Below are 26,304 nucleotides of genomic sequence, written 5' to 3'. Positions count from 1 at the left end.
ATTGTCAAAAAGTTTATCTGATTCTTTTTTATCTCCCTCCCCATATTTTACTCACTTGTCTCTCATCATGGGGCGTCTGACCATCCAACCTGCAGTACTCATAATTTCTCCACATGCAATAGTCTTCCAAAATGTCCAATACCCTTGTCATTTGACTGAAAATTAGTACTCGTGAACCTGTTGGGGAATATAATAATCTATTATCAGTGGCTTCAAAAGTCGAAAAATTTAAGGGTAACCAAAACTAAGACTAACCAATTATCCTTACTTCGAAAGTTACCTACTTGGTTACAAGGCGGAAAAAAATCTACACATTATTATCCAAGTCAGTCATTTCCCACTTTTTTCTCACCATGGCACAAATAAAAAAGGGTAACATTTGTACAGAAAAGCATATTTGCCTCCGGTCTCGAAGGCTTTGCCATCCCAAAGGGTAAGATAATCATTATCTTGTTGCCCCATATATGTTTAAAAATAACCTTCCACTACTTCACAACAACTCTTCAATGCATATGACTCCCCAAACCTCCAACACACACCTAATACTCCTGGTCTCAGCCTGGTTCTGAAGACCCATTCCAGATCAAAGGACCATAATAGGTGCCTCATATATCTAGAGTGACTATCCTTCACTTACCACTTACCTGACATGATTCAAATTATCTGACTGCCTTCCACTTCTTTAGGCAGCTACATAATACCTTCAGTAGAATATATCAAGACAAAGGATCATTTTGAAAAGTAATGATTATTAAATGATCCTGTCCTAGAAGAGGAGGCTGACAATCTGCTGTTGTCACACGTTCCTGCACCTCAAATGCATAAGAATTTTTTTTTTTTTTTGAGACGAGTCTTGCTCTGACACCCAGGCTAGAGTGCAGCGGCACCATCTCAGTTCACTGCAACCTCTGCCTCCGAGGTTCAAGTGATTCTTCTGCCTCAGCCTTCCAAATAACTGGGACTACAGGTGCATGCCACCACGCCTGGCTAATTTTTTTTTGTATTTTTGGTAGAGACAGGGTTTCACCATGTTGGCCAGGCTGGTCTCAAACTCCTGACCTTAGGTGATCTGCCCACCTCAGCCTTCCAAAAAGTGCTGGGACATGAGATATTTAATAATCTCCATTTTCCCTGCAGAGTTTAATATACCTTTCATTAATATCTGAGTATTCCCACCAAGTTCCTGCCACTCCTCCCCACCAATTTAATTCCTTTAATTACTTTGCTTTCAAGGAAAGCATTTTTTAAAAACCTATCTCTACAAAAAGGTATAAAAAGGAAAAAGTAAACCCATTCACTGACAACTCTTACAATATGCTTTTGATAGTATCATAGAGGAGATTCATCTACCGGTCCAACTGTCATTCTTATTAAAATATAGAGAGAAACACAAACTTGAATCTGTACACTTAATACTATTGCAGTGATATTTCGTATCTTTAAGAGATATATAATAATTTATGAAAGGCTATAGTGTCTGGCGTTTGCTTCGAATAATCTGGGAGGAGGAAGGGTATAGCAGACTAAAAACGTTTTTATTAGTTAAAATTGGAAGCTGGCTTCTAAGTTCTTTCTACATTCGTGTAATTTAAATATACCCAAACACACATCACAGACATACCCATTTTCATATAAAAAGTCAGCATACTACAAATAAAAATGTTTCAGGTCCATGTACATGGTACCTTATTAAATTAAAACTCCACATAAATAATTAAAAAACAATATCATGAACACACCACCAATTAAAAAACAATATCATGAACACACCACCACTGTCTAACAATGGATCTGGTAACCATGTGTGTGAGGGAGGTGCATTCTTCACATTTTATGACAGAAAGCTATAATTTCTAGGAAAGTATATATAAAGTATGAACTCTTCCCAAAATCAAGGGAGTACGGTTGCTCTAACTATTGCTCACCTTCTAAGAGACTTAAGGCCTAAAATCAGGAGTGGGGTCAGAGCTCAGATAATGAATAGGTTTTTTTAATGTTCTACACTTCAACTTTGGAAAGCATCAGAGCAGTCATTTCAAAGTACAGTGCTCCTTTGTTTTAACATGAGCATTTTAAAACAGTTTTGATAATCTGATACGGGTAACAGATACCTTGTTCTTTTAACTTAGGGAGCAGCTTGTCTAAAACCACCATTTTGCCACTGTTGGTTACTAGATGCATATCTGTTGTATAAGGTGGACCAGGTTCTGCTCCATCAAAGAGATATGGATGATTACAACATTTTCTCAACTGCATTAGGATGTTCAATAACCTCATTTTGTCCATCTTGCCTGCTGAGTTGAGTATATCTATATCCTTCATTAATATCCGAGTATACCTATTCAAAGAAGAAAAATATTTTTAGAGCTCAAATGTTCCTTGATCAATCCCTGCCACTTTACATACTTAATCCCCTTCCCCACATGAACCCCCAAATATCTATAAGAAACTACTCATCAACTCCTAGGTATGGTTAGGAATTTAACATCTGTAACCTCTTTCTTTTTGCTTCCATTTTTCTTTACTGTCCATAGCATTATAATGTTCATACTTATGCCTTGGGCCTTGAGGATATTATTTTAAAAGTACAAAAAGAGTTCCCTTGGGTAGAATTAAAGCAGTAAGACATAATATTTTTAAGTAATAAAGCAAAACTTGAAAAAATGTAAGTTTTAAACATAATTTTAGTTTGTAGTTTTTTGCAACAGGAAGTGCCACTATTTGATTACTACATACCCCATAGCTAGTGTAGCATTTAGGTAAGAACCCTAACATCTGAGAAGACAGGAAGAATAATGAAATAGTAAGGCATGATGATGAGAATAATATGAATACAACGTTACTTAAACATATGTATAAATACACAGGGGGAGGGAGGTATGTCTGTGAGGCAAGTCTGTGAAGCTACAGCCATAAGCTAAGGCCAGATTATAAAAAGCCTTGAACGTATACTAAGAATTTAGACATTGTTATGAAAGAATGAGTAATCTGTCTAAGCATCAAAGTTTTAGAGCCTTGGATCCTTTGAACAAAATAAGTAGCCTAGGCAATCTATGCTTAAACAAGGCAGACCTTTCCATCTCAATTCTGATATAAAGTTCGCTCAAATGTTTTACTAAAAAAGATTTGTCTTCCCTTAGCATTGACTCATCTTAGTTCTGTTTTAGAGCCATCCAAGGTAAGCCTAATATCTGCTACCCTTTCAAAAGTTTTGAGGACATTTAGGACCAACCACCTTCTACAGATAACCTCTTACCCAGATAACATGCCCAGCTCTCTATATGATATTAAGTCCTTTAACCAAACAACTCTGGCCTCTTGCAAATACTTATCAAAATTTAAGTATGCAGTTAAATATACATGAAATATGATGAGACCAGTAAAGGGTAGCTATATTTATTTCCTCTCCTTTGAACACTACACTTACATTAAGGCTAACAGTATCTTTTTCTGCAGCTACTTTACACTGACCCAGTATTTATGAACTACTAAGTGAACCGTGTATCTCCCACACTGTGCTATCACAGTTTCCTTTTTAAAAATTCCAAGTAGATGGTTTCATATGAACCCCGTTTAATTAAATCCCAATTTTAATTTTGGATTCATTGAGCCTTCCATCCCGATTCTGTCATCTAATAGGTCCAAAACTTTCTATAACGAACTTAATGAGCAAGCCCTATACTACATGACAAGAAAACTCTTTTCAGGTTGAGTTCAATCCAGCAAACTGGAATTCCATGAAGACACAAATTAGGAAAACAAAATACAAATGAAATTTAGGGAAGAATCAATAGTGCTATCAAGTACATCTGAGAACACATACCATTCCCTTTGCATTTTGCTGAGGCCCACATAGATTTTTACTTCCTTCTTTGGAGGCAAACTCTTTTCAACATCAGCCTTAATTCGACGAAGGAGGAATGGACGCAAAACCTTAAAAAGGACAAAAATAAATAGGTAATACCAATATTACACATAAGGTCATATTTCAGCATCTTAGAATTGTATATAAAATATATGAAAAAGAAATTTCTCTGCGTATCAAGTGATTTCTTAGGATTTCTCCCTGTAAATACAGTCATATCTCAGTATCTGTGGGAGACTAGTTCCTGTCCCCTTCCCTGTGAATACCAAAATCCACAAATGCTCAAGTCCATTATATAAAATGTACTATTTGCATATAACCTACAAACATCCTCCCATATACTTTAAATCATCTCTAGATTACTTATAATAACAGTTGATGGAATGTAAATGCTATGTTAATAGTTGTTACACTATACTGTTTAGGGAATAATGACAAGGAAAAGGTCGGTATATTTAACACAGATGGAACCATCCATTTTATTTTTATTTTTGGGGGCAAATATTTCCAATCCATAGTTGATTGAATCTATGGATGTGGAACCTATGGATATGAAGGGCTAACTGTATATAATTTATTACTACTGGGTTCCTGAAGGGTAGTAATACAAGACCATTACTTATTCAATAAAGGCGTACCTCAGAGATATTGTAGGCTCAGTTCCAGACTACCTCAATAAAGCAAGTCACATTTCCCAGTGCATCTAAGAGTTACATTTACACTATTAAGTGCGCAATAGCATTATGTCTAAAAAAAAACAACGTATATACCTTAATTTAAAAATACATTACTGCTTTAAAAATGTGATACATTATTTAAAGCAATACATTATTGCTTTAAAAACAGAGTAAACACATGCCACTGGGAAAATGGTGTTTATCGATAGACTTCCTTGACACAGCGTTGCCACAAACCATCTATTTGTTTTGCAAAATAAATTTTTCTTAAAAACGCAGTATCTGTGAAGCACTGCAAAGCGTAATGAGATGTGCCTGTATATGTGAGTATATACTTGTTATACTACCATAAAATACTAAAAACAATAGTAAATTTTTAAAATGATATTTTCAACGATTTGCTGCCTTTTGGGTCTAAAACTAGTTACTTGCATGCAGACTAACATTGCTTAAGAATGGGCAAGGGTCGGGAGGCCAAGGCGGGTGGATCACGAGGTCAGGAGATCGAGGCCATCCTGGCTAACACGGTGAAACCCTGTCTCTATTAAAAATACAAAAAATTAGCCGGGTAAGGTGCCAGGTGCCTGTAGTCCCAGCTACTTGGGAGGCTGAGACAGGAGAATGGCGTGAACCTGGGAGGCGAAGCTTGCAGTGAGCCGAGATCGCGCCACTGCACTCCATCCCGGGCGACAGAGCGAGACTCCATCTCAAAAAAAAAAAGAATGGACAAGGGTCTCATTAAGATCTCTTTATGGTTAGTCTTTAAACTTACTGTCCTAACTTACGGAAATAATATAAAAGTACACACTTCAATAAATCATGAGGGTATACAGTTCTAGAAATTTTATTCAAGTACTGTAAAAGTACCCATGTTATTACCTAAATAGAATACTCTAGAAATCATTTTTGTGTCCCTTCCAATCACTATCCCCTCTTTTCCCTCCCAAGGGTAAGCAATATTCTTATTTTGAGACACCATAAATTAATTTTGCATATCATTTTTAACTTTATATACATGGACTCACTCAATACGCACTCATTTATATCTGGTTTCTTTTATTAAACAATGAGACATTTCCATGTTATATGTAGTAGTAGTTCACTCATTTTCATAAAACAGTAAGTTTTAAAATTAACTACACAACTAAAGATACTCTTTTGTACCTCTGTTCTATTTACACTGTTTTTTAAAAATAGTGACTATATCACAAAACAAATTAGACATTAGTGGGAAAAATATCAGCAACACCTCTCTAATACCACCACGTAGAAAAGCTAGTTCAGCCCTAGTCAACAGGCGGCAGCAATTGCCAGATGTGTAAGTGAAGACCTTTAGCCCCACTGGTTCTCTTCTAGCATTGTCCAGCTAAATAAATGTAACTGGATAAACCTAGGTGTAACTCACAAAGAAACCATTCAGTCAACCCATGAATTCTGGGGTTGTTAACAAAATATAAACTATTAAGTGTTTTGGAGGTGGGGGAAATAAGGGAGTCTTATTAACCCCTGAAGGGGGGTTAAGGTGTTTTGGGGGGTGGAGGGAATAAGGGGTTCTTTTGCAGTATTAGATAACTAATACATCAAATAAGAGTTATCTCATTCCTAAGCATATCCATACTGACTTCTAAACCCTCCCTTCATTATGAGACCACAGATGCTACTGTACAAAGTAAAGAGCAGGAGAAAGTAGAGAGGTAGCTACAAGACCTCTTCTCCCTGACTTCATAAGCATTTTCAAAATACCCTGTGAACAAAACAGTTTCCCAATCTGGTTGATACTGCTGTATGGGTTGTTCATTTGCTTTACCTAGATGTACCTACATATTTACTAAAGGAAAGCCAAGAGCAGAGGAATAAGGGGAAAAAATGCATGAAAAAAAAATCATGTTCTTCTGCCTCCTTTTCTAACCCCAAGATTACATATACACTCCACAATCCTTGGTCTAAGTAAATACGAAGAGAATACTTAGATGCATGAATGCCATCTGAACTGAAATAAAGGTAGCTAGGAAATTACTACCTTCAAATATTTAACAAAACTCTCAATATTTAAGAATTTTAAAGTACTTTATAATGAAATATTTGAACAATCATGAACTTAAATTTTTTTCCCTGTTCAAATGTCCACTCTAACTAGGCATTGTGCCAGGTATACAAAGACAAATAAATATGTGCTTCCTGCCTTTGTGCTTACAATCCAGTATGGAAAACACTTGTGAATCATCTCAATATCCTCTGCAAAGTCCTATAATATTAGGATGCTCAGATTGTTAAAGATGGAATACACAGAAGGGCACCTAGGCCAGCCTCAGCCTGGCTGGTTCAGTGGAGGTAATGTCGCTGAGTCTTGGACTAGGTATTAGTAAAGAGACCAGGAAAAAGGATTCTAGATGTAACAAAAATGATAAGCAAAAATAGATTAGAATTACCACAATGTTTACAGAAAACTGACAGTGGGGTCAGCAATCTATGAAATTAAAGCTCAATATATGAAGTAAAACAGATGCCAAAGAATGTTAAAAAGGTTAGGTCATGGAGGGGCACAATTTTGTTCCCCAGGGGGCTGCAATGTCTAGAGAAATTTTTGGTTGTCACAACTGGAGGAATGTTACTACTGCCATCTAGTGAGTAGAAGTATCAGGGATGCTATTAAACATTCTACAATACACAGGACAATCACATTCTCCCCTCTGTCCTTACCCCTCTCAAAGATATACCCAGACCAAAATGTCAGAAGAGGCTGAGAATTCCTGAGTTAGGTCATTAAGGGCTTTATATAACATAACATTCTTACAAGCTCCTGCTTTAACCTGCTGAGCAGGGTATTTTAATCTGGGGTCTGTTAGAGAAGTTTCTCTACCTACCAACTTTTACTTGTGAACCGTCACAGGAAGCTGTATGTAGAAACAAAGCTATACAGCAAAGCAAAAACATACTAACTCTGCTCATAATGCAATATTAGCAGTTGCTTATACACGACGTCACTAGATTCAAGAAAAAACAGATGGATCTTTAGCCCTTTCAAAAGTGAACCTGTTAGATTCTTCCATGGAATGTAAATTGAACTAAGCTTTAAAAACTTGTCTATTAAGGCCGGGCGTGGTGGCTCATGCCTATAATCCCAACACCTTCGGAGGCCAAGGCAGGCAGGTTGATAACTTGAGTTCAGAAGTTCGAGATCAGCCTGGGCAACATGGTGAAACACTGTCTCTACAAAAAATACAAAAATTAGCTGGGCATAGTGGCCAGTGCCTGTAGCCCCAGCTACTCTAGACACTGAATGGGGAGAGACTGCTTGAGCCTGGGAGGCAGAGGTTTCAGTGAGCCAAGATCATGCCACTGGCACTCCAGCCTGGACGACAGAGTGAGACTGTCTCAAAAACAACAACAAAAACTTGTCTATATTAATTATTATGCAATTCTTCTTTCCCCCACTGTATTTTGTGTAACTGTGAGAGAATACTTTCTCCCTTAAGTCAGGATTCCATTCTAGGTTCTAACACTGAAACAACCACACATCACCCCTTACATTGATTGTAAGATGTAAGAGTTAAGTGTCAGAATTCAAGCAGATCTGATTCTTAAGCCACTGTGCTTTTTATTAACAGGAAAATAATCTACTAATTTAAACCTTTATCCTTTTTCCCATCATAAATATGCTTTAACACTACTCCAAAATACTTACCATATGAAGCCTCTCAACTAGTTTTTGATCCCCAAGGCAGTTGTTTGTATCAAACCAGGAATCAAAGTCCTAGATAAACAAACAAAAAATATACTCAGATCAGAGATAATACTAACAAATACCCTATAATACCAGATATAAAAATGATTTCTAGAATTAGTAATTTGAATTGTAACCCACAAAAAAAAAAAAAATCACTTAGTCCAATCCTAGTTTTCATGTGTCATTGTTACTAATTTTAAAACAGGTAGTTCAGAAATCACACTACCTTCTAAACATTCTTCTCAAAAACATCAAAATAACAAGTTTCACAGTAAAAAGTTGGAAAGCAAGTTCTATAGAATTAGAAAATTAATATTCTTGAAAAATATCTTTCAAGTTTCATAAAAGCTTGAAAATTAAAACATTTTATAGTTTGTTCTCTGAGACCATTCACACTACTCAAATACAAGTTTACAAACAATGTCAATTTTAATCAAACTTACTAAATGAAATTGAAATTACCAGCATTTCATCAATATTTGGTTAGGATTTCAACAAGGGCAGTTTCCCTAACCTCATCTCTTGAACATATGTATTATATATGTGCTTTGTTTTTGAGTAAACATAATCTTAGAATTCACTGCTTTAAAGTAAATGAAAGTGTCAATGTAGTGAGAAAAAGGAATTATCTCACAAACATCAAAATACATAAAATCGAAGCTAAAATTGCTTTTGGAGTCTGATTAAATATCTTTTTACAGTACAAAATCTCTATTCTTTCCAAATAATCTTCAACAGAAAAAAACAAAATTAATTAATACCTTTTTATAACTTAATTGTACAAAAATATACTAACGTGGAGCTCTTCAAATCCCTCCAATACACACGAGACGCCAGCTATGCAAACAAAGCTTCAAAAATAAACGCTGGTCCAGGAAAAAAAAACTGCAATTTCTAATAGCACAAACTCTTGACATAGTTATTATATTACTATTAACAGTTCAAATAGCTAATTAACCATTACTATCATTTCTATGACTATAAATAATCCATAAAGATTAGGTTCTATTTGTTCGTTAGACTATAAGAAAAGCCAGACAGATTTCACTAAATTTGACAGTCATCCTTGGGACTTACAACATAAGCAATGTGAGGTATACAAATCACTTCAGGAATACCTTGAGCAGCACCTTAAAAACATAACCAGTCAACCTAGAGCCACTGAAACAAAGGCCAACATGACGTACCAAATAGGAGTGACAATTTATGCCATTTCAGATAGAGAAAACAATGATTTAAAGTAGACTGAGGCCTGGCGTGGTGGCTCATGCCTGTAATCCCAGCACTTTGGGAGGCTGAGGCAGGCAGATCGCTTGAGGCTAGGAGCTTGAGACCAGCCTGGACAACATGGCAAAACCTCATCTCTACAAAAAATACAGAAACTAGCCAGGCGTGGTGGCACACACCTGTGATCTCAGCTATTCGGAAGGCTGAGGCACAAGAATCACCTGAATTCCGGAGGTGGAGGTTGCAGTGAGCCAAGATCACACCAATGCTCTTTAGCACAGGTGACAGAGTGAGACTATATCTCAAAAAAAAAAAAATAGTAGTAATAATGAAATAAGATTGAAACCAAAGGCACAAAAGTAAATTCCCATTATACAGAGACAACCTAGGAGATAACACCAGGCTAACTATGTAAATAAAAGCATAAAAAATTAATAATAATTTCAAGCCATGCTAAAAGGCAAGCCACTTTTATTATAAAAATATATAGCATTAAGCAAAATATTATTATTAACCAGAAAGCACCAGGAAATACTTACATCTGCTGAATTAAACACATCTGGCAACAGAAAGTTAAGAAGTGACCACAGCTCATGCAAGTTGTTCTGCAGAGGTGTTCCAGTTAATAATAGTCTATTTGTAGTCTTGAATTCCCTCACTATTTCTGACAACTGAAAGAAAAGAACCAAATACACCATTAGAATATTCTGCATATTGCATTATTTACAACAGCAAAGACCTGGAACCAACCCAAATGTCCATCAATGATAGACTGGATAAAGAAAATATGGCATGTATATACATCAGGGAATAATATGCAGCCATAAAAGAGAATGAGTTTATATCCTCTGCAAGGACATGGATGAAGCTGGAAGCCATCATTCTCAGTAAACTAACACAGGAACAGAAAACCAAACACTGCATGTTCTCACTCATAAGTGGGAGTTGAACAACGAGAACACATGGACACAGGGAGGGGAACATCACATGCCAGGACCTGTCGGGGGGTGGGGAGAAAGCAGAGTGACAGCATTAGGACAAATACCTAATGCATGCGGGGCTTAAAACCTAGATGATGGGTTGCTAGGTGCAGCAAACCACCATGGCACATGCATACCTATGTTAACAAACCTGCACCTTCTGCACATGTATCTCGTAACTTAAAGTTAAAAGAAAAAAAAAATCTGTACTTTAACCAAATTCTTACATGAAGGCTTTTCACATCTAAGTATCAAATTACCTTAGATTTTTCATTTTTGATCCTGTGAGCTTCATCTATTACTAAGTATCTCCAATTAAATTTTTTGAACACAGACTTCTCTTTAATAAGCATTTCATAAGATGTTACACATACATCCCATTCTCCTGGTAATAAAACGTCTCTGACAAAAGCAGCCTGTGTAACAAGAGAAAAAAATTACATCACGCAGAAATAAACTACGCATTACATTTACTGATGACAAGTAATCTAGTATATAAAAGGAGGTGGGAATACTAAAAAGGAGTAGAGTAGCTAGCTATATTATGCAAATGTTTAGAACCAGCTTTCCTAACACTAAAGTAACGTCATTAATCATTTAAATGTCAGAACCATGAAGTTTTAAAAAACTGACAAAGTTGGCCGGGCGCAGTGGCTCACGCTTGTAATCCCAGCACTTTGGGAGGCCGAGGCGGGCGGATCACGAGGTCAGGAGATCGAGACCACGGTGAAACCCCGTCTCTATTAAAAATACAAAAAAATTAGCCGGGCGTGGTGGCGGGCGCTTGTAGTCCCAGCTGCTCGGAGAGGCTGAGGCAGGAGAATAGTGTGAACCCGGGAGGCGGAGCTTGCAGTGAGCCGAGATTGCGCCACTGCACTCCAGCCTGGGCGACAGAGCGAGACTCCGTCTCAAAAAAAAAAAAAAAAAAAAACTGACAAAGTTAACCAGTGCAAAATTCAATAGACACTTAAAATGTCTTTCTGCAATTCCACTAGATTGGGAAATTTTGTCTAAACCTCAAAGGTTTAGACAAAAAAGAGGGAGGTTTTAACATAAAGAAAGGAAGAGGGTGGAAAGATAGTTAGCAGTAGTAGGCATTTGTATTTCTTTCAGGTTTATAAACGTATTAACACATTCCTAATAGTATTATTTTAAAGGTAAGGAAACTGAAGCAAAGAGTGGTTAAGTAATTACCACTCTTTGGGCTCCCAAACAAACAAAAATTGATAACTTAAAATATCCAACATAACTAGAAAGGGAGAGAAAAAAATACAGACTTATCACTCACAGGCAAATGAAGAGGAAATAAAAAACAAGTACACAGCTATTCAGTAGTCTGAATAAATTTCCAAATCTGAGCTTTATATACTAATGTCATTATTTCCATCTCTTCTTCCCACAAGGATGTTGTCAACTGATCGAAATTTTAACTTATTTTGTTAGATATCATAATAAATCACCAAATTACTATATATGACTCAACCCGTCTTTAAAAACTGTAATTCTGTGACTATTATCACTACACACATTCATCTAAAAATGTGGCTCCTTAAATTTCCAACCAACTCACATTTCAAAATATCTTTTAAAACTGAGAAAATAACTTCTAATGAGAGCACAACCACTGATTTTATACAACCACTCCCAAAAGCGACAGAAACAAACTATAGTCTTACGCTTTCTACCGTTTCTAATGTCTTCTTCCCAGTATAATTTTTTTTTTTTTTTTTTTTGAGATGGTCTTGCTTTGTTGCCCAGGCTGGAGTGCAGTGGTTCCATCTCGGCTCACTGCAACCTCCACCTCCCAGATTCCAGCGATTCTCCTGCCTCAGCCTACCAAGTTGCTGGGACTACAGGCCACACGTGCTACCACACCCAGCTAATTTTTTGAGTTTTTAGTAGAAATGGGGTTTCACTGTGTTAGCCAGGATGGTCTCGATCTCCTGACCTCATGATCCACCCGCCTTGGCCTCCCAAAGTGCTGTTTTTTATCCACCAAGACAATGCTACATTTGTAAATACTAATATTTGCGAAGATCCCGTCCCTTTTATCCTTCTTCCAGCTATACCCATACCCAAGCCTGAATTCAAATTATTGCAGCATCAAAAATGTAATGAAATACTAGAAACTTACTCTTTGTTCTTTATCTCCTATCAAACAAACAGATCTAAGTGTTGGTACCCATCTCTTGAATTCACTCATCCAGTTGTGTAATGTAGACTTAGGAACCAAAACCATATGAGGACCAGGAATGTTTCTATAATGTTTCATGTACCCAAGAAGAGAAATTGTTTGAAGAGTCTTTCCTAGGCCCTGAAAGATTTCAAAATAACCATGAAGCAGTGAAAAACAAAAATATTATTTCACAATTATACCTCCCAACATATAGAAATGTTCAAAAGAAATGCTACATATTTATAACAGTTAATAAATGGCAAAAACTTAACATATATCAAAGTTTGTAAGTGTTATGTCATATAATTTTCACAAGTCTCTAAAGGAGGTATTATTATCACCCGCATAAGGCCCCGTTTAAGTGACATTCCCAAAGCCATCTACCAGAGCTAGCATTGAAACACATTTCTTTTGACTTCACACTTTCTCCAACCAATTAAACGTTTTAGCACTATAGCAATAAGGAAACTTTTTTAAACATTCATTACATAACTAGTAGTTAACAAAAGATAAATGTTTTCTAAGAATTGTACAAGCTACCACCTGGAAAAAATATTTATCGGTTATAAACAACTAATGACCTCACTTTTGTTTTACAAAACTGGAAGCAAATAAATCATTGTACTATAAAAGTCATCCAAAAACATGTTTCTCAAATGTATTGTTTTTACATTTATTATATTTTCATAGATGGAAATTTCTCACAATTAAAATACAGATCACATTTATGCAACTAAGGCAAGCTGCTTATACTAGTTTCTGAGACCATCCATTTGCTAACAGCTGTAGACTGTAAGAAACTTTTATCAATGTATAAGGTATTTTAAATACAAAACATACCCTTCAAAAAAACTACCAACACATACCATTTCATCTGCAAGGATACCATTGATGCCATTCTCATACAAAGAAATGAGCCAGTTTAATCCTCGGACCTGATAATCTCTCAGTTTACCCCATTTTACATCTAAGAACAAAAGAAACGCACAATACGCATTTTAAGACAAGAAATACAAGGCAATCTCTTCATCTGGGCCTACACATATCTACTGACTTTATTTTCATTACTAAGGGATTCTTGAAGAATAGGAACTCTGCAAGTTCCGAAATACTAGAGGTAGCTGCCGTGGTCTGAAGTGGAAAAGCTGGACATGGAAGATAACCAAGTGCGGGAAATATGACTGCGGGCAACAGAGTACCCACTCCAACAACTCAGTTCTTACATTACCCATATACTGGTCTGAGAGACTCTTTGGCCTCTTGTCTTTTTAATGACAAACCAAGTGTTCCTAACCAAGTATTTTCAGCTTTCATAAAGACCAGATACAGGTTATCTGGGGATTTTATTTTCTTTCTAGTAAAAAAAAAGAAATAGGAAATTCCTAAGTTACTTGTCCAATATATCTTATACATTCCAATGCACTCTTTCAGGATATACTACTTATTTTGCTCCCCAGAATAATTACCAAATACACATAACAGTCACCTGATTTTTCTTTCTTAATACGTACACAGTGTAGCCCCCAGCTCCTTTTGAAAAACACTTGAGGATAAAAGCTAACCGATAAACAAATACATTTCACAAAAAATTAAAACAAATTAATATAAAAACATCAGAAGTAAGCAAATGCGTTCATGAAGTACCTTTTTTTAAATAAATTAGTTTTCTTATGTGGGACAAATATAAAGCAAAATGATCCCTAGTTTTATATATGCTTCAGGACAATAACAAACACAATGACATTTTATATAACTTTGAAATACAGCACTACTATCCTATAATATGCTCTCATCTCCATCAAAATCTGAAGTTTATTTCACAACCAATAAATATCTAAGATTACTAAAAATTTGCTTCACAAATAGTAGCCAACACAAATCCAAAACATTAACCAAAGGAGGTCTCAAAGGGCATTTTTTTTTTAAAAAATCAAGTGTTTAACATACATGACGGAGAGTCTTCAAATCGAGTGCAAACATTGGTTGCCTTGGAGCTTTCTGTTAATAGCTCTTCATCCTCCTCTTGCTCTGTTCTACGGTGTCGGTAACTGTTAAGATGAAAATAAAATAACCTGATTTGAGTTTTGGCTTTAATTATCAGCTACTGTTTAAACATCATAGTCAAGTGGCTGACCAAGATTCCACAAAATTAAATTTTTAACAGGCATCAACCAGTGGACAGTAGAAAATATGAGTAAATTTAAATCTGCAATGTTTTAAATAATTATTTAAAATATACATTAGTTATTAAAATACAGCAGTACTATACATTAACCAGAACCCAATAAACTCAAATATGACAGTCAAATTTCAAGAACTATGTAGTCAGAAAATCTCATTATTTGAATTTTAAAGTGTACCTTTTTAAAAATCTTTTTGCCAAGGAAAAAAAAGTTCCAGAAACCACGTTTAGAATTGTAACTCCGAGCAAAAGCTGCAGCATAAGGACTCAGAAACTTAAGCAGTGACCAGATTCATCAAAAAAAATTTTAAATACACATCTAAATTCTACATCCTAAGAGAATCAGATATACCCCCTTAAAAACTGATTGTCTCAAGCTTTAATACTGCCAATTAATCTCTAAATGGCTCGGTTCAGTAAAACTATTAATACTTACTCCCCAATTCTGACACTTTCAACAAATATTTTCATCTTCTTTAGAAAAAGGCACGTTATGCCACTATTGAGACCACTGAATCTAATTCGTAACTTCATTTCTACCAAAACCACATGCTTGGTAAAAGGATAAGTGGCCTTCCAAGATAGAAGCATTTCTCAGAAATTCAAGGGCCTTCTTGTTTGTTACATATGCTTCTAATCATAATAAGTACATCCTAGTGTGTTATTCCTCGTACTTCTCTGCATTCTGAGCCTATGAAATTGAGTACAAAGATTTACTTCCATCCCCAATTTATTCTCCATAAACTGGGAGATAATTTTAAATTATTTTTATAAAATATCCTTTATAGTCCTCTCAAAATGTTTGATTATTACAGTTGTAAAACTTAAAAGCTGAGATGTCATTTATTGTTAAAAATTAAATATAACCGTGAATGACTAAAAAAAAAAAAACAACGTATTCCTGGCCAGGCACGGTGGCTCACGCCTGTAATCCCAACACTTTTAGGAGGCTGAGGTGGGTGGATCACTTGAGGTCAGAAGTTCGAGACTAGCCTGGCCAACATGGTGAAACTCCATCTCTACTAAAAATACAAAAATGAGCTGGGCATGGTGGCGTGAGCCTGTAATCCCAGCTGAGGTACAAGAATCACTTGAACCCCAGAGGCAGAACTTGCAGTGAACCGAGATCACACCACTGCACTCCAGCCTGGGCCACAGAGCAAGACTCTGTCTCAATAAAAACAAACAAACAAAGAAGATTTAAAAAAACGTATTCCTGATACTCAAAGACAATACTATCACCCTCATTACTTTAGGTAAATTAGCTTCCCATTTAAGATGGTCTGAAGACTAAAGAAATCTGTTAACTACGACTCTTTTCCCTAATAACACTATTTAATACATCAAGCCTAACAATTTATTATTACTATTTCCAATAGAATCTTTTTTATCTTATAAAAAAGATAAATTAGGATAATAATAAAATAGAAAAGAATAAAAGTGTTTCTTTTCGAGACACCATACTGACTATCCCGTAACAATATTCAGTACAGTAATTTCCAGTTTCATGCCATGACACTAATACAAACTTTTGAAGTCTGAAATACTTTAAATACAGCTGAAGGGCAAAATTGTCTCTTTCAAAGTTTCGTAAGTATTAAAATAGAGCTTTGGTCACAATGGATGAGAAATAAGATATATTGAATGAGTGGAATACCCCAAATAAAAGGTATTATGCTTAAAACGATAACCCCTTCAAGATGAAGATCATACTTCCCTCTTTCAACAAACTGTGTAGTGAATTTAACCTTGTTGATACTTCTTCTTTTAAACAATCTTTTGTATTTTAATTACTAATCACAGTTTTCACTTTGGGAATTACACAAAGCCATTTCAGGGAGCCAAGACTGCCCTAAATCTACTATTATTAATTAAATATCTTATTTATCCAACCAGAATGAAAATTCTAGAGAATTTCCAAATTCAACATGTAAGAATTATTTTCAACCACCACCAAAGGACGGCATACATTTTGACACTTCAATTTATATAAAAATGACTAAGTATGCAACAGAAATTTTAAACAAGCTGCTGTGATGTAAGTCATCACAATATCCCACACACCCCACTTCAGATAAAATACCGTCAACATCTGTATGTGATGGAGGAGCCTAGAGCACACTCAAGTCAGATTCAAATTCAAGTCTGGATCATTCTAAAATGTGATGTTAAACAAGCCACTTAACCTCTGCATTTGTTTCCTCTCTGAGGAATGACGTGACATCTAAATTCCATACTCAACATGATTGTTACAATTCATAAACTATATAATGCTACACAAAATAAGGCGTTACACAGTTTTTTTTTTTTTTTTGTAGAGATGGGATCTCCCTACGTTGCCCAGGCTGCTCTGATACTCCCAGACTCAAGCAATCCTCCCACCTTGGCATCCCAAAATGCTGGGATTACAGGCAAGAGCCACTGTGCTCTAACCATTATGCGTATTTTTATATACTTAAACATTTATGGCAAAATCATGCCAAGCCAAACAGGGCCAAATAAATAATGGCACTAAAATAATTTCTTAAGTTATTTATCATAGTGATTTTATGCTTCTACTGAAGACTATCAAAAATAAGTTTGGTTGAACAATGAAGTTTAAACTATTACTCACTCGCCAACGGATAGTAAGTTCTGCTTCTCATCTTTTTTTATTCGTGGGCGCCCTGGTTTCATCTTCAGAGGTGAAGTTGGAGTCTTCTGAGCAGCAGGTTGAATGAAATGTGCAAACAGTTCTGTCTGCTTTAATAAATACTCGAATCTATTTGCCCGATCAGTTTGCTGAGAAAAAAAATTTAAGATACATTTTATTAGAGTATCAATTAAAACTTCAGAAATGAAAGTTTCAGCAGGCCTCCATACAATGAACTCGGCAAAAAAAAAAAACGAAAAAACTACAGATAAATGCAACAACATGGATGAGTTTCAAAAGCACTATGCAAAGTGAAAGAAGCCAAACACAAGACTACATGCTGTATGACTCCACTTAAATGAAATGCTAACTAGTGACAGAAAGCAGATCAGAAGTGGCAAGGAGGTGGGAGCAAGAACTGATTACAAAGGAGCAGGAGTAAACTTTCTGGGGATGATGGAACTACTCTGCATCATGATTGTGACGGTATTTAAACAAATATTTGCTAAAACTCATTGAATTACAAACTTAAAATTATTTTACGTCAATTATACTTCAATATAGTTGATCGGAACAATTTTTAAAATATTAAGCACAGTGCAATACAAGTGAATTTATTCAGAAGCTGGAAAAAATGCATTGGTCATTCAATAGTTAGGCTGTGACAAATTTTAAAACGGTATTGGGATTGATACTATTCCTTCCTTTCGTATCTGCCATCTGCCCCTTTGAATGTTCCCTATTATAATACCGAGAGAATGGAAGAAATTTACTTGGGCAAAAAAAATCTTAAGAGCCTTGGAGACAAATTTTCATAAAAATAATGAAATTGGGAGCCATTAGGCAGCCTTTATACAGAAACAATAATAGTTTGATGAAACAAAGGAGAAGCAAGACAAGAAAAGCTCAATAAACAGGGAAACCAAACACTCAACATCTCTGTCTGTAAATGTTTAAAATGTTAGTTTGGGAATGAATTACAAAAAGACATTTTACCTAGCAAACACAAGAAGTATCCAAATGCCATAATGTTGTAACAACTATGTATTTTTAAAAGGAACACAATCATTTTTTAAGGTCACACCAATGTAAAAACTAAGCCCAATTTGCTATTAGGAAGGCACATGGTTAGTGTTTCATTGAGTCACAAATGACAGTCATAGCAGCAAATGAATCTGCACAGTAACAAGACTGTGAACATGCTAGAACCTCAGTAATGTCCTATAGATGACAAGCCTCCGTTATTTATGTTTTCCAAGATTACAGACTGTTTTTAAAGTACTGAACAAGATACATACGTGAATGCACATTTTACATACTTACATTTCTTAATTTATAGATAATGAAACAAAAGCCAAGAGCACACATCTACAAGATGTTTGGACTGAAAAAATAATTATTGTAATTATGTTTGGAATCAAGATAAACTGCTTGAGAGAATGAAAAGGTTAAAACTTTAAGGTCTTGAGGAAGAAAAACTAACAGAACCTAAAAAGCAAAAACAAGAGAGTATGATTAGGAACCTGAAAGAAATCAATTATAAAATCAAATGGAAATTAAAGTGAATAGCTTTGGACTAGCTTCATATGTTTGAAAAGAGAAAGAAAATAAAGACAGGCCTGAAACTCTTTGTGGAGGAAGACTGAAAATAAGGGCATGGTAGAAATGGAGAGGGATTGATCAGAGTGGGCACATTTTAGAATGGCTAAATGAGACTGATAGGCAATAAATACTTAAGGTCCAAGAAAATAAAAACCAGAAACTTATACTGGCACTAATCAGCACTAGTATTTAGTTTTCTGAAGTAGTACTCAGCATTCTGTGTTCAAGAACAAGGAGTGGATAGTGAACTTATCTATGGTTAGGAACTAGCAGATGACAAGGGAGCTTGCTCAGAAGAAAACTGTACAGGTGAAGATCATGATGTCAAGAAAGGAAATAATGCTGGGAGACTGAAAAACCTGGAAGAAACAAAAGAGTTCCAATAAAGGCCACTAAGAAAATGAAAAGCATTGTAGAGAGCCACTGAAAAACCTCCATTTCACAGTCAAATTTGTGTCATAAATAACACTTTGCAAAAATGTTAAGAAACTTGGAAGGGGCCAGATCATAAGAAAAGAGGCAAATACAGAAGCACAAAATAATCCATGCAATAATAGAAAAATACGGAACTAAGGCGATATGAAAAAGAGAATAAACTCGTAAGTAAACTTACTGTTAAAAAGTATGCAGTACTGTCATGAACATCTTGAGTACACCTGAAGAGGAACTTTCATTCATTGAGGTAACATTAAGGTATGTTAAGTAAAAATTATGAATTCAGTTTTGGATATTCTCAAATAAGAGGTATGAATAGGATTTTAAAGTAAATGAAAATACTGATTACAGGCTTCTGGGCTAGAGGTTAAGTATTTGAAAATATTCAGTTTAAAGATACCAGGTAAAAACCAGTAAGAATCAAACTGTCTAGGAAGAAATGTTCAAATTTTAATAAGGAAGGACAAAGGAATAAAAAAGCAAAGAGGATATTATCAAGGGAAAAAATGTCTTTCAAGGCAAGTCAAGATTTTTGAGGAAGGTCAACAATGTTAAGCACAAATGAAGAAACTAAAACTAAGCCTCAGAATTGGCAATTAGATTCACCGGCAGAGTGTGTGAGAATCTAAGCTATAAAGGGTTAAAGCGGTATTAAAATATGTAGACTGTATTCAAAGTAGTATTCACTTTAAAAAAAACAGAGTGGGAAATCTATTTTTTCTCTAAGTTTGATAGCAAAAAAGGTGACAGTTACATATATACATATGTAAAATATGTAACAAATCAAACCTAAAGATAAATCATTTATAATTTACATAGTGTTATATGTATTGTGCACATTATACATGGACATAAAATACATACCATAATTTTAAGATTTTGAAGCTATTTAAGAGATTCAAAAATATTTACTGATTTGGAAGAGAAAGTCAAAGGACAAGAAAAAAGTATTTTAAAAAATATGTAAGATCTGCTATGTGCCAGATACTGTTCTGGGTACTGAAGACAGAAAGAAAGATTAAGACACTGTTCTTACCCTACAGGAGCACACGGTGTAGTGGTATTCTTAATACACTGTTATTTTAACTTTTTGAGATTTCAATACAATTAAATGAGTTTAATCCATATAAAGCATTCATAACAGGGCCAGAAACGGAGTAAACATTCACTGTTAGCCACTATTACTATTATTAAAACTGAATTTAAATCTAAAGCTCTGTGTAGGTACTGTTTAAGTCAAGTCACAGTTTTGAGAAGTTTCTTAGAAGATATGGAACGTGAACTGGGACTTGAATGACTCCAATATAATGTCATGTTCTTTTTGTAAAGATCCCATCTATAATAATAAAAATGCTGTGAACAAGGAGCATATTTGTTTTTTTGGTAACTAGCAGAGTACAATGCTAGCCAGGTGCAGAATGAACACACTGAGTAACTATTCTGGTCTTCACCTCACTTCCAAGGTTAAATTTTTAAAGGTGTTGTTAACTAGATAATGACATCGTATTATGTTAATTCATATAATACTTCCATTTGGTTTACACAGACACAAAAGATATGGAAGTTATAGTATTCCATATTACACACATTTCAAATGGATATCTGTGCCATAATTATAAAAATTAAACAGACATTGCTATGGTTTGACCGTGTCCCCCCCCAAATCTCCCATGTTGTAATTTAATCCCCAATGCAACAGTGTTGGGAGGTAGGGCCTAATAAGAAGTGATTAGTTAAAGATTACTGTCATTATCTCAGGAGGTTATCACCAGTGGGCTTGTTATAAAAGAAAGTTCAGTCCTGTCTTGCTCTCTTCTCTTGGCCTTCCTCCATACAATGACACTGCAAGAAGGCCCTCGGCAAATGCTGGCCTTGATCTTGGACTTCCCAGCCTCCAGAACTCTAAGAAATAAATTTCGTTTCTTTATAAATTACCCAGTCTGTGGTATTGTTCTAACACAAAATGGACTAAGATAGATGTTTAGTACATTTAATCACCTAATAAAAAGTTTTCCTTATAGACTCTATTCATAAGCCTAGAACATACCATTTTTTCTTCATAGGTAGGATCCGGTTCTTGGATTTCTTTTTGCTTTCCAGGTGACGCATCATCAAATACTTCCTGGTAGAAAGAAAAAATTAAATAGAATTGGTCTTCAAAAATAGTAAACATACCATTATAGACCAATTTCTGACCAAAACACATCTTAAATAATATATTCTCACCCTAAACTTCCTAGCAACTTAAACTGTTGTCATCTAAGCTAACAGAAAAACTGATAAAATGATATTAGATACTATGGGGATAACAACCTATTTAACCCATATATATAAACTGTATGGTTGCTGCCAAGATTAGAACACAAGATTATCTTCATCATCCTAAAAGAAAACTACATTTAATACAAGCCAATCTGTTTCTCTTTTTCTGTAATAACCATGAAACCAAATTAAACAGTATAAAATGTGGGAAAAAGTTCCCTTTTTGTCATAAAACTACAGTATCTACTGTGCTACTACACAAATGTCTACAAAGAAATCAGGATTAGTCACCCTGATTTCCATCTCCTGGAATATTACAAAAACTTTATCTCGCAGCCTAAATTGAATACTCTAACTACAGTCTGATTCCTAAACTAGTAATAAATGTTATTCTTGCAACTGTATTTATCCTGACATTCATATGTCACAAGCAACAAAAATCAACAACTTCTACCCTGCAAAGTTCTATTCATCCATTAAAAAAAATTGGCAGAAGTAATCTTCATTAATAATGCACAAATACATGCTAGGCAATACATGCTACAGTAAAACTATCTGTGACCAAAAAGTTGTGGGGAGGAGACCTGGTATGGTACTGGAATAAAAGGTAAAATGACCTTAAGTCAAGTCTAACTTCATTGTTAAGACCCTATGGTGGTTGTGTGACCCTATGTTCATCATAAATCTCTGGTCTCCATATGTTAAGTGACAAAGCCACCTACCAGTCCAGTTTACAAAATTCCAAAATGCCATGAAATGCAACCTATAAAAATAAAATGTGCTTCAGGCATTTTGACATCATATTACTGGCATATAGGTGGCTATTTAATCAATCTAGTCAACAGAGATGAGGATGAACACAGAAGAGTTCCACATTGCCAAAAGGATAACTAAAAAAGAAGTGCTCCACTGATCTATTAGTATCAAGCAAAAAGAAAGAAAGTAACTGAATACATAGGAAGGCTATTTCTGGGAAAATCAGCTTTGACACACACACACACACACACAAAAATCATGAAAGCTGGGTTTATTCTGTGATTTTAGAAAAACACCTTAGATCATACTTCCAAACAAGAAAAAGTCATTTATAAAATATTCCTTTTCCAAGTGCAAAACAGATTAAGTTGTGACATATATATTAGGCACGTGTGCTCAAACTTAGTTTATATCATGAATTGCAGTAATTCTGAATTTTGTTAAACAGGAAACTGACGGTACATTTTAAAAGATAAAAAAAAAATCACACTATAATGTCAACCAAAAAAAAAATGAGTCAGTGATAAGATGGATAAAAAAATAAAATTCCTAATATTTCTATACTAGGAAGGTAAAAATAACTGTTATTCAATAAATTGAACCGCCAAATAGGTTTTTTTGGTAAGAACGTGGCAGAGCAAGATGGGTGGGAAATGGCTCACTTTTAAAGGCAGATCCGAGTTTTATCACAGGTTCTACCTAGCAGAACTCAATTTCCCCATCTGGCAAATGAAAATATCACTAATTTAATACGGTAGTGATAATATCTATACTCACGTTTGAACTTAAAATCAATTTTCATTTAAAATAGCAACTTCAAGTCAAAAATGTTGACTTGCTTTAGGCTTAAAATTACTCTGCGTTCGGATATTAATAAAACCTCTGGTGAAACATTCATTTTTCCAAAGTTTGGATGGTAGATCCCTTTGAGAAGCTGAGGAAAACCATAAACAGATTTTTGTAGAGAACTGCACATTTACACACAATTGCTTTGTGTCAAACCCCTTAAGCCTTGGAACAGGAATCCAAGTTAAAGAGCCCTGGTAACCCAAAAGAACCATTTCCTTAAGGAAAAAAAGGCAACACTGAATATATCTATTTTAATTTGAAAGTAATCTTATCTTAATCACTCAAAACTACAGGAACTATCAGGAGTTCCTATGTCACTAAACCTACCCTCACCACTAAAAATTCTTTAAAAGATTACTAACATTAATGTTACTTAACCCCAGCTACCCAAATATAACTACTGTGCCAAAAGCCTCAATGGTAAATTACGCTACCATTTCCTTACTATATAATGATTCTGCATCAAGACCCATCTTCGGAGCAGTATTACTTTCATTCTGTCTAAGGATAGGAAAATCCCAGAAATCTTTGGGCTCCGACTTACAAAATATCTCAAAACAGGTCGAAGGCCAAGAATAAAAATTGGAAGAAGCAATTACTTTGTTCCCAGATGCAAAGCCTGGAAGCATATCCAATTTACCCGCCTGGCAGCTTCCCCCATCTTTCCAGCCCCCTCAGTACTGTCAGCATCCCTGGCCAACCCAAACCCAGAAGTCTTGACAGCGAATGGTACTAATTTTTTTTTTTTCTTAAGGCCAGAGGCCAAAAAGAGAAAAGTGCCGGACTGAGAGCCAATCAACTGCGCCTGGTTCTCTAATTCATTCCTACACTTATTCATCCCCCCTAAATTAGATGGGGGATCCGAGACAGCTGCTGCTGCCTTGGTTGCTTCCCTTCCAGTGGAATAGTGCCTGGGAGGGGCCTTCTCTCCCTTCACAGAAGCAGCTGCGCCCCGCTTATCCCCACTGCGCACTCGGCCATCCAGCTCTCGCCATTGTTTCTGCCCAGAACAGATACCGCCCCTGCAAGGACCGGGAAGAAGAAAAGGAGGCCCAAGTCCTCGGACGCGCTGCTTTTAAATGCCTCCTTCACCCCGCCCGTGCATCCCGCTCCTAAGGGGTCATCTCCTCGCCCTTCCCCGAAGTTTGGTGGAAACTAAAAACCACATTCAGAGGTAGGAGAGGGAATTATGGGAGTCTAGTGGGAAAAAAACGATGGGTCCCCCTGGGCCACGGTAACGAAGAACATCTGTTTATTGAGAGCGTTCAAAGATTTGTCAAGATTCACGAAAGAGACAAATAATTTAAATGTGAGGAGCCGGAAATCCATTTTGCTTGGCTCGAATAGGTTAAGAACAAGGGAGCAAGTGTGAGAGCATCATTTCGTATCCACAGGGTGTGAAGCTGAGTCTGGTGCAGAGAGAGAAGCCCGGCTCTGCGTCCGATCGCCACGATCCGGCGAGGGAGCCAGCTCCTCCTCCCCGCTGCACCCGCTCCCCATGCCGCAAGTCGCCCTCACCTCCATCTCGGCGTCTGCGGGACCAGCGCTGGCCGCAGACGCAACCGCCTGCGCCGCGACGCCCTCGGGGCCGCCTTTGTTGCTGCTGTTGCTCCCGCCGCTGGCGGTCGAGGCTGCGGGCTTGGAAGGCGCGCTCTCGGGAGGCGGGGGTGGCGGAGGCTCGGCCGCGGACGACATGATGTTCCGTCTGCGTCACCCGCTGCTGCTAGAGGCCGAGTCCGGCGGGGATGGACGGGGAGGCCTAGGCCTGGATGCTACGTCGCAATAAACTGGTGGAGGAGCGAGACTCCCACCGGAGCGCTCCCCCGCGCCCCGCCTCCGCGACGGGCCTGAGCCGGGCCCAGGAGCTGCACACTCCCAAACGTTCTGCTCTTCCGCCGGGCTCTAGGTTCCACCGGCGCTTACCTCACGGCGGGAATCACGTCGACGCGGGTGGGCGGGGCCAGGCGGGTCACTGAGGTCAAGGAAGGCGGGCTGATTTAGAGAAGGGCGGAGGGTTGGGGGAAGGGAAAAGGAAAACGAAAGAGAGACTGAGGCTGGGAAAACGCTTCGCCGCCTCCTCCTCTTCCTCTGGCAGATATCATCTATTTCGCCAGCATCCAGGACGACGACCTACGCCACCGACTTTCAACACTCGCGAGATTCCTTATTGGCTCACTGACTGGGTCCTGAGCGCGCATGCGCATACTGCCCTCCTCACCTTTCGCCCCTCCTCTTCCAGACCTCCAGCAGGCTCTGGAGACAAGAGTGGGCGGGACCTCCAGGGATCGCTCGGAGGCGTAGGTTTGTGCGTCTGCTGCCTGGCAGGACGCGAGCTCAGTGTTTTAGGATTTCGTAACTGCTCACGGTTCTCGCTGTGTCTTCTGAGCCTGACAGAGGTCGGCGGCACTACCGGAAAACTTGCCTGGGTTTTGCGCTGCCCATTCAAACTTGGAAGTCTTGTGTCTGGCCCCAAAACTTCTGCCGTATCCGCTTAGAGGCGTGATGCCACAGCCTTGACGACGTTATGGTTACCCCAACTGACGTCTCACTGTTTTTTGTTGTTAAAAAAAAAAAAAAAAAAAAAAAATGTTCGTTAGTGTGTGATTTTTTCTTTTTTTCTTTTTTTTTTTTTTGCCTTCTCATGTTAGCTGCGTCAGTTATTTCTAAATACCCTCCTTAGGCACAGAGTTAAATGATATTTCTTCTGAATTTATATGCCAAAGGTAAGCAAATAACGTGCACACTACCATGGAAGTGAGAAACACGAATAATCAATATATGGGGAAGATAGGTGGTGCGGTGTAATCTTTTCCTGAAGCATCAAACATGAAAATTAGAACGTACATTCTCCTTAAGTGTTAACAAATACTCAGCACTGATTTTGTATACTGCCTTAGGCAGCCTTCAGTGCAGCTTAAGGGGCTTGTGCATTCA

General features: G+C 36.9%; 1 protein-coding gene across 1 annotated transcript in view; it reads right to left on the bottom strand.

Annotated features, from left to right (window-relative positions):
• SMARCA5 (SWI/SNF related, matrix associated, actin dependent regulator of chromatin, subfamily a, member 5) overlaps nt 1-25,864 on the bottom strand; it is a 41,976-nt gene extending 16,112 nt beyond the window's left edge. Inside the window, exons 1-12 of the mRNA XM_055276008.2 lie at nt 24,889-25,864; nt 21,551-21,625; nt 17,449-17,615; nt 14,600-14,700; nt 13,519-13,619; nt 12,611-12,790; nt 10,737-10,892; nt 10,036-10,167; nt 8,228-8,296; nt 3,824-3,933; nt 2,112-2,338; nt 56-177 (exon numbers count right to left, since the gene is read on the bottom strand). Coding sequence (XP_055131983.1) covers nt 56-177; nt 2,112-2,338; nt 3,824-3,933; nt 8,228-8,296; nt 10,036-10,167; nt 10,737-10,892; nt 12,611-12,790; nt 13,519-13,619; nt 14,600-14,700; nt 17,449-17,615; nt 21,551-21,625; nt 24,889-25,065 — 1,617 coding nt within the window. The 5' untranslated portion in view covers nt 25,066-25,864. The remainder of the gene's footprint in view (nt 1-55; nt 178-2,111; nt 2,339-3,823; nt 3,934-8,227; nt 8,297-10,035; nt 10,168-10,736; nt 10,893-12,610; nt 12,791-13,518; nt 13,620-14,599; nt 14,701-17,448; nt 17,616-21,550; nt 21,626-24,888) is intronic.
• Nucleotides 25,865-26,304: the final 440 nt, after the last annotated feature.

The sequence above is a fragment of the Symphalangus syndactylus genome, chromosome 4, assembly GCF_028878055.3.
Source record: "Symphalangus syndactylus isolate Jambi chromosome 4, NHGRI_mSymSyn1-v2.1_pri, whole genome shotgun sequence".
In the NCBI taxonomy this organism is placed as follows: domain Eukaryota; kingdom Metazoa; phylum Chordata; class Mammalia; order Primates; family Hylobatidae; genus Symphalangus; species Symphalangus syndactylus.
This window is presented reverse-complemented; position numbering and strand designations above follow the sequence as displayed.